The following is a 13546-nucleotide window of genomic DNA, read 5'->3' as shown; positions in this document are numbered from 1 at the left end:
GATTGCGGATTGGATTGCATCATACTTCCAATTTTTGCAATCCAATCCGGATTGTGTTTGATTAGTGCTTTGAAATGGTTTGTTGCGATTGAAAATTATGAGATCGGCTTCATCGGCTTAATGTAATTTGCTATCAAGGGCTTTACATCAAAACTGCTTTTAATTTAAACGCTCAAAATAATATACGCTGATGAACTACATAGGAAGGGCAAAATTACCTATTTGAGGGCTAGTTTTAGAAATATAAAACACTGGTTGGGTAGAAGTTTAAATGTGGGGGCGCTTGAGGCAAAAAATATTTCCCATAAAATGCCTGTGCCTTAGATAGGAATCACTCGCAAGACTAGGTACAAGAAATGGGTAATTTGGGGATGGAGGCACGGTCCTATGCCCCCATCCCTCCCCCAGATCCACTAGTGCACATAATAATACAACAGGATTGCAAAAAAAGGATTGCGGATTTGATCACAATCCAAGTGAAAAAAGGGGATAGCGGGTAGGAATGCAATCCACTTCGGCACTAGGAATATGGATTGGGAATGCAATCCTTTAAAAAAGGATTTTACCGATGCCTGAAAGACCCACAGGACTCGTGAGAGCACCTCACGGAGTCACGGGCTCCTGAGTCGCCACACATCACATATCTCCATAAGGGCCCCACTCCGGCTTCTGAGGGCCCTGTGCTGGCCTCTGAGTGCCCTTGCTGACCTATTAAGCGTCAGCTTTAATTAGGGTCCTGACCCACACCCGCATGGAACGGCTTCACACCAGTGTCTCTGAGGGCCCATAACGGCGCCTGTGAGGGCCTCACACCGGCGCCTCTCAGAGCCCAACACCACCAATCTGAGGGACTAACAACAATGTTTCTTGGCCCTACATCGGCGGCGGCTCTGAGGGCCCCACAATGGCGCCTCTGAAGGTCTTACACAAGCGCATCTGACGGCTACCTACCTGCAACTCTGTGGGCCCCACACCGGTGACTCTGAGGGCTCCCAGCGACGCCTGAGAGTACCACGCCGGTCTCCAGGATCCCACAGGGCTCCTGAAGGCCTCTACCGATCCCTTGCTGGCCTCTCGAAGGCCCCTTGCCCCCATGTCTGTGTCTCTGAGGAGTGAGGACCCACACAACGGTGCCTTTGAAAAATGAAAGTCCACCGGCGACTGTGAGGGCTCCACACAGACACCTCTGAGGGCCCTACACCTACTCTCTCTACTCTGAGACACCGGTGTCTATTTAGGCCCCACATCGACGACTCTGAGAGTCCCACACCGGCGCTTCTGGGGCCCCACATCGGTGTCTCTGGCAGACACCCACCGGTAACTGTAGGTCCTACACCGGTGACTCTCGAGGGCCCAACCGGCGTCTGAGAGGCCCATGCCGATCTCTACGGGCTCCACAGGGCTCCTGAAGATAGTGCCGGCCCTCATTTGTCGGCCTGTGAAGACTCGTTGGCATCATATTTCCCGTTAACCCGCGCATGACTGGGGGGGGGGGCTCTACAGAGCCCCCCCTCATGTTTTTCAGCAATATCTTCTAAACCGCTTAACGGATCAACACGAAACTTGCGGTACCCTCAGAAGCATCAATTTGACACCTTGTCTTAAAATTTCAACTTTTTAGCTACCATAGTGTAGCCTGAAATGACGTTAGAGTGACGTCATGTCGGCCGATTTTCATGCAAAATACTGAAATACGGCAAACGCTCTCAAGAGCTCAGTTTTAAAGCTAGATCGATTTACTTTGCATGAGTGGACTACAAACACACGTAGCTATCGAACTGCCATCTCGAATTTTCGAAATTTTGAAAAGTTTGAAAATATTTATTGACAATTACAAAAATATATTTTTTGATTTTTTTTTCAGATAGTTTTTGACTTTTCGCAAAAACCGGAATATATGTGATAGAAAACACACTGATGAACTACATTTGCAAGTTTTGGCTCAATATCTTCAAAAATAGCCAAGTTATTCGCATTATTGTCAAAATTTTACAATTTTTCACTACAATTTTGACGTCGAACAGCAATATAAATGGCACCATCGTGTTCCGGAGCTCAAACTGCTTCTGATAGGTACCTTTTTTGTTGAAAAATTTCATTTTCAAAATTTGACCTTTTCTGACCTGAAAGTGACCTGACCTCCGGCAAATTCAGCTGACAATGACCTCAAATGACACAGACGACACTATTTTCGAAATCTACGAGTAAAATGGACCATAAAACATGCGTCACGTGACCGATACATGATATATAATTTTCGTTACCTAGGATGACCTGGCCTTGACCTTAAAAATTCGAAGTAAAAGTTCGGTACCCTCAGGGTATCTAAGGCATCCGACAAGGAGTGCGTAAAACAAAAATGAGCCTGATCAGACCGGCGGTCCGGCGGTCAGAGCCTAAATTGTGAACTAACAAAAATGTCGATAATTTTTACTTTGACCTGACCTGTGACGTCATCGGTGACCTCGAGGTCAATGAAAATAGGTTTCGCTCGACAGTTTTTCCAGGGCTATCAGACGCCGTTTGAATTTTGACGATCGGCACAGTAGTTTCGGAGATAGGAGGGGGGGGGGCTCTCCAGGGGGGCTCTGGAGAGCCCCCCTGCAGTCACTCGCGTTATGGAAAATACCCCAGTCATGCGCGGGTTAACGGCCTCTGAGGGCCCTTTGCCGGTCTCTGAGAGGCCCTACTGGGTTATTAATATCAAGCAGTCGCAACAACAACTCCAGGGGCCCCACACACAGTCATCTGTGACGGGTGTGGGCTCAGGGCCACACCAGTGTCTAGAAGATCACCACAACGGCGTCCATGTGAGGGCCTCACACCAGCACCTCTGAGGGTCCACACCGGCTCCTTTGTGGTTCCTGCACAGTGCCTCTGATGGACACACACCGATACCTTTGAGGGTGCCACGCCAGTACCTCTTAACCCGGCCGGGCCCGGGGGGTAATCCCAACCACCGCAGCCGGGGAGGGGCGTTTTTCGCCCCCCCCCCCCCTGTCTAACTCCGTAAATAAGGGAGTAACGGAAACAAAAAAGATACCAAACGAAAGGTCCCTACGAGACGATTCTAAAGCACCCAAAATTTTGACCTCAGGTCAATTATCAAGGTCAGAGGTCAAGGTCAAAGGCAAAAACCGGCACATGTGTAGTGATCTCAAAGTAAGCGTTCTAGAGGACGGCAGGATGCATCAAACCGGCAAAATTGGGTGTGAAACGAAAGAAGAGAATCTGAAGATTCCGAAACTGGACTCAAAATCAAAGGTCACGGTCAAGGTCACGCTCAAAACTGACCTCAAACTTTGCACTTTTTCATACATCTTGCGTACTAACTTCCAAGATGTTTTGAAATGTTTTGAGGCTTATCAGGTCCCTGTTTGTGGTTCATCTTACGATACAAGGCTGCTCAATGGTCAAGGTCACAGAAGAGTATCCTTGCTAGAGGCTATTTCACTGATTCAAGTTAGTAATAATAAATAAGACAATTTTGCCATCTGGAAGCTCTAAATGAAGGCTCACGGGAAAATAGATGCCATATTCGTGATCAGCGGGTACAAATACATCATAGGCGACCTTTCATGTGTCAAGGTCAACCAAAGGTCATTCGGGGTCACATTAGGTCAACATAAAACCTGACCTTTTCCAAACAAAATATATATCATTCGACGCGGCTTGACAAGACGAATGCGATGGTACCACTGCCGTAGCTTTAGGACCATTTTTGTCGAAGTTATTTGCGAAAAACTAAAACCACATTTCGGGGTCGTTGACCTGACCTCTGACCTCAGGTCACCAAAACTATTTTTCTATTTTTTTTCCTAGGTCAAACGCTACACAACCGTGCTCGGAATTTGTCTTTATCTCTAAAACTCTATTTTTAGCAGCTATTCGAAGTTTGCGTCTGTGACGCTGAAGTTTGCCGTGCAGCGGTCTAGAAAAATCGACCCTGTGACGTCACCAAGGGGGCTAGGCATAGGCGTCGCCAGAGATTTTCGGTTGGGGGGGCAAAATCAATTTTTGTGTTAAAACTTGCTTTTCCCCAGTCTTTACTCACTCGTTTACAGATCATTCGACGCGCAATGGTGCGAGGAATCCGATGGTGACAAAGGTTTTCTTCTAGCTATGACATGTAATTTTTTACAGAAAAATTCGAAATTTTGAAATTTCATGACAAAAACGACTGGTGGAATTATAGTATATAGTGGCTGCGATTGCCGACGCACTGCAGAGGGCCCCTGTGTAGACGCTCGACGCTCGTGATCATTACCCAGAAAAAGGTGAAAAACGCTCCATTTAATCGGATCACCCTGCTAAAACCTCCATTCACGCATGCATGCAGAGGTTTTAGTGAAATGCATAGGACTTATCCCAGCCACCGATCGTAGCTAAGTTGGGCATTCGGTGGAGAGTGAATGTCGGAAGTGTGAATCGGAACTGAAGTAATTCATCTTTGCTCCAATGAGAGGAAGTGTTCTGTTCACTCGAGTGTGAACAAATGTGGATGGGGCCTTTAGTTTTTCCTCTATTTTGAAATGAAATCGAAAAAAAATGTCAAATTTTTACAAAATTTCAACATTTTCTTACTTTAACATAGATTTATGACGTTATTTTTGCACGCAAATATGCAAAACCAGATATCATTCGAAAGCTTGTGGCATAGGAAAGGCGATGAAAGTTACCGCGAGTCGATTACTCAATTACATCGGACACGGTGGGCCAAAAACCGAATTTCGGGGCCAAAAATCGAAATTCGTCTCTGAAAACCGGAAAAGCATTTTCAGATCAAAACTAATGCCCATTTCGGTTATAATAGGACCCAATGAATAAGAAAAATTCGGTCGCTTTCCAGGAACAGAAAATGTTTCATTTTTTGTTGCATAGTGTAAGTGTAATCGAACACCGACTGACACCCCAAAGGGACAAAGTTCATCCCTTTGAGAAGGAAGCGTTTCGGTGGGTCGTCCCCTCAATCAATCAAACGCTCAACACGGAGAGGTGTGATTATTCTTTCGGGTAAGCGTGTTCATTGTTTTAGAGGAAACTTTGTTTCGGTCAAATAAGAATATCGCAGAGCTATTGGATCGGAGCTATTGGAGAGAAGCTGTTTGTTTCCGGTGTTTGGGAGAGATTAACCGTCGCACTTATTAGGGGGTCGGATAGACCCACCCCTCGTTTTTGGCAAATAATTCGGGTAATAAGTGGTCCATAGGGGCGAAACTTTAAGTAATTTCGAGATAATAAATTCTACACATTTCCTAAAAATATCATGGCCCTGCCACTCATAACCCTTTCCCTGTACCTAACCTGTTTGTTGAGACCTTACCTGTACCTTAGGGCATTGACTTTAGATTACTTTGGGTCACTTTTTGGAGATGATCTCAAGTTGTCGAATCTAGAACCTATTTGAACATTTGAGAAGTAATTTTGGTGCCAATGCAACACAACATGTTACGAACTATGAAGCTGCCACTGGTGGTTAACACCTACTTTGGCTATAGCTGGCGTAACACTTACTGGTTGACCTGACCAGACCTGACTCGACTTATGCCAAATGCTAGAAAAAGACTCAGGTTCAGCGCAAAATTTTGTGCTAGGTAGCACTGAGGCTGGAGGCTTGTATTTTCGATTTTTTTTTAAATCGTCTAGTAGGGCAATGTGAGGGGGCAACAAACTAATACAAAAACATGGGTCAGGCACTGCGGATCCAGAAAGGCGACGCTGCGGGAAATGCATAGACTCAAAAAGTCTCCGAAATCCAAAAAAAAAAAATGATCGAATTTGTATTCCCTTATGCGATGCCGTGCACTTTAAAGCAAACTTTTTGTAATAAAAAGTAAGTTTTCGTCTTATTCCTGAAACAAAAACGTAAATTTCCGTCGATTTCTGGCGCTGCCGGGGTATTTGTCCCAAAGCCCCTCCTCCTGGATCCGCCAATGGGGTCAGGTGGCCTACCATTTTTGTTTTTCTTTTTTAAGAAAAAAAAAAACTATCGTATCAGGGCTATGACGAAAAATAAGTGGCCTAAATCCGATGAGAAAACAGGATTTTGGGTACCTTAGGTTTGGCTCCGTGACCTGGTATGCCCCCCCCCCGCGCTGAAGCCCTGGATCCGCCAGTGACTGTCAGTGCGTATTGAGCGAAAAATGTGGACCGAGTGGGAGAATTCGTATTATCGCTCATCCCGTTATTGTTAACATAGGGAAAACTTTGGTCGCTTTGCGGGACGGGATAAATTTATCCGATCGGAATAAAATTTTGCACACAACCTTGTGTCATGGTATCGACAAGAATTCCGACCCGGCCCGAAAGATCCTAGAAACTTTTGCAAAATGGACCACCCTAGTAACCACCCGCCATGTGCGGGCGAGGGCTAAGTGGTTTCGTAGAAAACCGAGAGGAATTTCATCCAACTTCCAAATTATGCCGTGATTTAGCTACAATTCAATCCTGTTGTTGAATCTCCCACTTAATTTTTTATTCTGTAGGCATTTAAACACTTTGCGTTTGTAAATTTATAGGCTGTTCTCCATATTTGACAAAATAATGAAAATATCATGAGCAACAGGTTTACTCGAAAGTTAAACAAGACTGCATTGTCATGGTTAACCCTCGCCCGCACATGGGGGGGGGGGGAGGTGGTTGCCACCCTCCCCCCAGGTAGTTTTTCTGCTCTGCACTCAACATTTTTAGAGCTAAAAGCCTGATTTCGTATAGCTGCTCCTCTATCCTTTCTTGATGTCCACTGAAAATTTTAAGTTCCTGTGGTTTTTGGTTTAGGAGATACTGACCTTGTTCTTCAGGTCATGTCATAACCCAAATGACAAATACTTAATATGTTGCGTTGGCTATGGGTCTTGTGAGCTTTTGACACCTTGATTTTGACCTGTTTCGCCAGTCTTACCTTCCACCTATCATGGAACATGTTGTTCGACGATGTACATATGTCAAGGTCAGGGTCAAGGTCAACCAAATCATTGCGATATAGGCAAGCTGAATTTACTTTTCGTGAAGTTTCTTTGACTGTATTTTTGGTAAAACCTTCTCATTTAATGATCTCATTTAATATGGACACATAAACAATCGGTGCACACATCATTATACACACATACAGGGTGGGGCAGCATAATCGGGAATAAATATCAAACGGGATTATTTGGTCATTAATTTAAAAATATAGCTCCAAGCACTATTTTAACAACATCCCATCAATCGGTCACCTTTTACCTATCCCTCATCCTATTTGACCGCCCTTCGCGTCGATGACCTTCTCAAGGCGGGTCCAAAAGCACGCGCATGCACGTGCAACCTCCTGCTTGTCCATGATCGCCCATCAGCTTCGTACCTTGCACTGAAGACCGTTTTTACTGATGATAAGTTGTTCATTAAACTTCTACCAAAAAACGCTCCATATAAAGAATTTGGTCGGATTTAAATCGGCGGAGTTGAAGGACCAGAAGTTTTTGGTTCATCTCAGGTGGAGGTGCCCTACACAATAACATGTCGTCCTCACTGCAGTACCAGCACGGACAGAGTCCTCGTAAGACGTGATCTGGACCGTCAGTGATCCTCTCTTCCGACGACTCCACGTGTGTCTGCCAGAGTGTGGATGTATTTACCAGAGGTGCTCGTTTTATCCGGGCTCGATGAAGTAGGGTGCACCTCGTGCACCTCCCTTGAAGACCACCCATAGGTCCATCACCTCAACAGGATGTTTACTTTGCATGACCGCTGCAATATTCTCGATACAATCCCCCATATGGCATGCCATTCTTTTTTATCGTATTCCAGTCGGTGATAAGATTTTTGGTCGCTGAAGTTTTGAACATTGTTTCTTTTTATATGCTCAAGAGCTTCTTCCTTATATTCAAGTGAGTCATCTTGTATGTCCTCTGCTAAGAGTTATTTTACGACGATTACGTTAACTTTTTGTCCTAAGTATCCCCACACAATCCTTATCGTCCGTGATAACACGTTGACCTGTCCAGCAACCTTTACGTGGAATGGCATTGTTTTAAACAAAATGTTCTTGTTTTACTCGTTTAACATTAGTGTCTATGGGCGCGCGCAAAGCACTTGGAGCACCGTCGAACTATTTTGCTGCTCTTTTCCAGGAAGTTGCATGCTCATGGATGTAGTCCTGTCAGATGATGCACAACTTTTGGGCGTTTCATTGCCATGATATAATTTATCAAAATAATGCCATGCCTACTCATGACCAGAGCCCAAAAAGCATTCCCGATTATGCTGCCCCACCCTGTACACTCACAGACATGCAAACACATATCATTGACCTTGACCTAACTTGACCTGAAAGGACCTCAGCAGCAAAACCCTGGTCGGATAGTGTGACAAAGAGGTTCTAACTGGCTTGGCACCACAAAACGGCATCGTCATCGGTACCTATATGATGAGCAGCGCACTTGATATCCAACGGTGACCCAAAACAGCAACATTTTTTAGTTTGACCTGACCTGGAAGGTCAATGACTGACCTGAGAAGGTAAAACTGGGTATCATGGATTTGTCTCTTCCCAAAGAATCTTTTTGGTCCCTACCACGAAGCTCTATCTCCAACAGGAACGAAATGGCGCGGGAGGATGGCACCCCCCCCCCCTCCATGTGCGTTCTAGGATAGGAAAATGACATGTGCGGGCGAGGGTTAAGCATATCCTGTGATTTGCATAACGCAAAAGGAGAAACATGTAGTTTACTAACGGATGGTAATCGTTGGATTATTAGGTTGAATGAATTGCTCGATTAGATTGAACGATAGCAGTTGTTAGATTTGCAAGAGCGGTGTTGTATTCGTTTGAAAAAAAAACTTCTGAACAACCGATTGTGACCATGATACGTGGCAAACAAAAACTGACTAAAATACTAAAATTGACTGAACAAATTATAGTTAAGTTCCAATGTGGCATGATGAACTACCTGTGTGGCAAGGCATCAGCTGTTTTTAAGGGATTTCCTACAAAAGAAAGTAACTTTTAACCTGTGCTGATTTTAATCAATGATCGAGGAGAAGGTCATTTAAAATACCAAAGCTAAAAAGTTTCCATCGAAAGAACGCCGCATAAAATTTTGTCATGAAGCAGACGCATTGGTATGCTAAGATGTCACGTGCAAAGGTCAAGTGCAATCAATAATCAACGCGTTTCAGCCGCGATTTGGGAGCGCAAAGCGTTTTCCAAGCGGGACGCGTTTTCGACGCGGGTTGTGAGCTGAACTGCAAGTGAAAACACAGCGGACGAAGCGATTTCCGCGCTTGACGCGAGTTCGACGCGATTTGCAAGCGTGTGCTGTGTTCCGGCCTTAACTCGAACCGCAAGTATGACCACATTTTTTTAGGAGAAAATGGCATCCGGGAGGTCGTAGGCCCATCTTCAAGCAAGACAGTGCATCAGTGCACAGGTCAAGCAAAGCTTAGAAGCAGTGCCAGGAGACTGTGATAGGCGTCTGTGGCAAGTTCACATCCCAGGCAACTCATCGGATCCAAATTTCATAAAAATGTGTTGGGAATATTGAAATCGAGGCTCGTCGAAGCGAAGCGGTGTTCCAGCATTGAGGAGCTCACGGCCCATGCCAAGTCAGTCTGGGCTAACTTCAAGCCTGCTATGCTGCCAAACATGCCGGTTGGCATGTCGCAGCATGTATTCATGTGTTTGCCTATGAAATGGGGAGCACATTGAGGGATTATAAACATATCAACACGCAATGTACTCTGCTTTACATGCAAATATAAGGTGCGAACGAACTTATGGGACACCCTGTACATGTAGTACATGTAGTACATGTAGTAAAACACCCAACCCTCCTAACAGTGTTCTATTACCTTCTTCCTGGTGTTCATTTAGAAGCGCGAGTAATTTAAGCGGGGAAGGGACTAAATTAACTTTCCTCAAGTGCTCAGATATGTACTGTGCAATTACACCGCTAACGGTGTTAATATTTTTTGTGTGTACCAATAAGTTTAAAAACTCAAACAGCTTATTGGTTTTGGCATGGCATCGGTACACACACCTACACAAAGTTGCTTTATGCAGGTACGGGGACCCGCAGTTGCTACTGTACAGCGACCCTGAGTAAATTGTCCCAACACCCTCACAGGGTACAATGTCAGAGGGCACGCACAGAAAACCTCAGCTGCTCTTGTAGGTACAGGGACCGGCAGTCGATATCAATGTTATCGGTTGTTACTGGACAGGACAGACGGCTAGAGTTGGGGTTCGTGTACAGTAGCAACTGCGGGTCCCCGTACCAATTTTAGGAATATTATCTATTCTGTACTAAGACCCCCTGTGCCTGCCGTGCCTCAGCTGCGATGTGTTGACTTACGTGGGTCCTGGCAGACCAATGTGTTTACATAAATATAACGAGGATGGGGGGAGGGGCGGAGGTCGAATATGTAAACAGACGGGACGTAGAGAGCAGTCCGCGCGTGTTTCACATCAGTCGGTCTGCTGCGACAACCAGTGTCGGACGTCAGTGCCAGAGTGAACCCTCGGTGTTAGATCGCTGAAGGGAGGAGTAGGGCCGGCCGGCTGGGCAACATTTCCCGTAGCCTGCAGGCCTTGTCCGCTGGTGCGGTAACCAGCAGCCCTCCGAGGCCTCCCTCCGGGTGCGTCATGTCCGTCTCCGGCGCGCCGCCGACCGCCGCCGCGCCGCCGCCACCACCGTGCTGTGTGTGCAGCGGCCGTCTTCCCGGTACCGAGTACTGGGACATGGAGAAGACCTCCACTTCCTCGGAACCCACCCCGCTGTCGGAGGTGGCGCGCCGGCTGCGGCTGGGCGGACCTGCTGCCGCCCAGGTGATGGCAGCACCCCGACTCGTCTGCGACAAATGCGCGGACCTTCTCAACAACTACCACCGACACTTTTCGCTGGCCATGCGCTATGTGGGGGCACTGATCCTGCGGGTCGGATCTCGGGGACTGGTGTGCTCCTGGACTGATCAGGAGGCCTCAGCCGAAGAGCCGTTTGATGGAAGTGTGAAGTTCCCAACCGACCGACAGTGCGGACCGCAGGGAGGTGGCGAGTACGGAGGCACGACACCAATGGAATTGAAGAAGGACAATGGACAGAGTGGCGTCACGGGTGGCGAGGGTGGCGGACGAGGTGACGCAGTCGCAGTTCCCGAGCGAAGCCCGACTGTAGAGCCAGCCGAGCAAGTCAGCGTCATCGCCAGCACGGCCGAAAGTGACACCACACCACCGCCTCAACGCTGTCGAGCTGGCCGGAGCAGAGGCCGTGCGTCTCAACCCACAGTCACTGAGACACCAACGGAGGAGACACCGCGAGATTCACAGCAGGGTGGTTCCGATTCGGCTGCAGCCAGAAATTCTGCCATTGCTCTGGAAGGCATGCACCTGACAGCTGGCCAATCTGACCATGGGAAGCCCAAAACACCATCAAGCTCAACTGCAACCGGTCGTGGAGCGACCCAGTCGACGCAGAAATCTCTGGACGGCCCCAGCTCCAGCCAGGAGCCATCGCAAACCGCTGACGACGAACTACAATGCTACTGTGGCAAGCGCTTCAAAAAGCTCTCTCAGCTGACCGCGCATCAACGTGTGCACACTGGCGAGAAACCGTACATGTGTCCATACTGCGGCAGTGTGTTCCGACTCTCCAAGTACCTGACCAGCCACCTGCGTACTCACACCAACGAGCGGCCGTACACCTGCGAGCAATGCGGCCGTGCCTTCAAGGAGCCGCAGGCACTGCACGTCCACCAGCGCATCCACACGGGCGAGCGCCCCTTTCGTTGCGTTGTCTGTGAGCGCACCTTCACCCAGAGCGGCCACTTGCAGGCGCACCAGCGCACGCAACACGTGGTGAGCTCGGCGAGCTCCCGCGTACCCGGCACGTACACGTGCTCCACGTGTGGTGCATGGTTCAAGCGCGCTTCCGCGCTGCACAACCACGAGCGAACGACGCACGGTAACCGGAACTTCCAGTGCGACGGCTGCGGCAAACGGTTCGCGCTGGCGTCGCAGCTTGATACGCACACGCGCATCGTGCACGAGGCCCAGCGGCCCTTCATGTGCGAACAGTGCGGCCGCACCTTCTCCCAGAACGGTCACCTCAAGTCGCACCTGCTCACGCACACGGGCGAGCGGCCGCACAAGTGCCAGCAGTGCGGGCGCGAGTTTGCGCGACGTGATGCGCTCAAGGTGCACGAGCGCAAGCACACGGGTTCACGTCCGTTCCGGTGTCTGCACTGTGGCCGGTCGTACGCGCACCGCTCCGGCCTGCGCGGCCATGCCAGCACGTGCCCGAAGATGGCGGGACGCGCCGCTATCGCCAAGAAAAGTAGGTAGTGGATCAAGATGATGGTGGGCTGTGCCAGAATATGCTAGTTAGAGTGATGGCAAAACGTACCAGGACGACCAAGTGGTTTATTTCTTTTGAAATGTTAAAATACATCTTAAATAAGCGAAAATTTGATATATTTTTACGCGGGTACTTACAGTTTTTATACCGATTTTCAGGCCTCAGCATTCCTGTAAAAACATGCAAAACTGCTGATGTTCCAAACAGCCTCTACCCAAAAATGGACTCGCTGCCCATGGACGTTGGATAGGTATGACATTATCCATATGCATCCATGTGCAAATTGTTCATGGTGAGGGTAAATATTTTTGCCTGGCACAGAAGCTACGTCTAAGCTACCACCGAACAAACTCAGCTTATGCGTGGCGGGCCTCACTCCTCAGTGCTCGTAACGGGATCCTCTGAGCAGTGAGCAGGTAACTGAATGACGCTCTGATCAGGGTCTCTGAACGCATCACTGTGTTAGTGCCCGCTGTCCAGCTTATCAACCCTGTCTTACCACATTTTCACTCACTTAATCAAATGCAGTGCTTCCTCATGACTCCTCATTTATTGTCTCTTAGTCGTCCTTTTAGAAGTTTAGGATTCGAGACCACAGGGCTTTCAGTCTCCTCCAGTGACGTACATTTTCTGTGAGACTCTTTCGACCTCTCACATCCAGTCCTCGTAGCGGGTTCCGAACGCGGAGATATTTCGCCACTGCGGCTGGTCGAGATTGTTCACCTGGCGCACGTGTACGTAGCGGCCGGCCAGTGGCACGTGGCACGTGAACCGGCGCGAGAAGCCGGCCGCCACGAAGGTGCCCAGCTGGCGGTGACAGAGCGGCGCGTCGGCCCAGTCGTCGGGCCGAGAGCCGACGCGCAGCTCTGTCCACAGCACGTCTCCCGTCTGCGCGCCGGCCACGTAGAGCAGGCGCGTGACCAGCCGCCGGGCGCCCAGGTCGTAGCTCCACCAGGCCGTCTGCTCGCCGCTGGAGCCGGCCGGGTGCTGCAGCGGCGCCGGCGCCCCCGCCAGCAGGTCGTCGCCAACAAACTCACACAGCTGGGGCATGGCGAGCTCGCAGCCGACGTCGTGGAGTGTCCAGCCGCCAAAGCCGGACGCCACGCAATCCTCATTTTCGTTATTTGGCTGAGTGGGGTACCAAAATGCTGATGAGGTGTTGAACTCGTCGCCATCCACAGTGACGAAACGACCCTCTTCCGCATGCATGCTGA

The 13546-nt window shown here is 48.7% G+C and overlaps 1 protein-coding gene across 1 annotated transcript; it reads left to right on the top strand.

Moving 5' to 3' along the window:
- Positions 1-10323: 10323 nt before the first annotated feature.
- On the top strand, positions 10324-12333 carry LOC122391900 (zinc finger protein 135-like). Its single transcript, XM_043386230.1, has one exon. It carries the CDS (start codon positions 10625-10627, stop codon positions 12317-12319), a length of 1695 nt encoding a protein of 564 aa, XP_043242165.1. The 5' UTR covers positions 10324-10624; the 3' UTR covers positions 12320-12333.
- The last annotated feature ends 1213 nt before the right edge of the window (positions 12334-13546 follow it).

Source organism: Amphibalanus amphitrite, unplaced genomic scaffold (assembly GCF_019059575.1).
Source record: "Amphibalanus amphitrite isolate SeventyFive unplaced genomic scaffold, NRLGWU_Aamphi_draft 000022F_arrow, whole genome shotgun sequence".
Lineage (NCBI taxonomy): Eukaryota > Metazoa > Arthropoda > Thecostraca > Balanomorpha > Balanidae > Amphibalanus > Amphibalanus amphitrite.
Note: the sequence above shows the minus strand (reverse complement) of the source record. Positions and strands in the feature narration are given on the sequence as shown.

Excerpts from the sequence above, each read along its gene's own strand:
- LOC122391900 (XM_043386230.1), top strand. The coding sequence starts at position 10,625 with ATGTCCGTCTCCGGCGCGCCGCCGACCGCCGCCGCGCCGCCGCCACCA.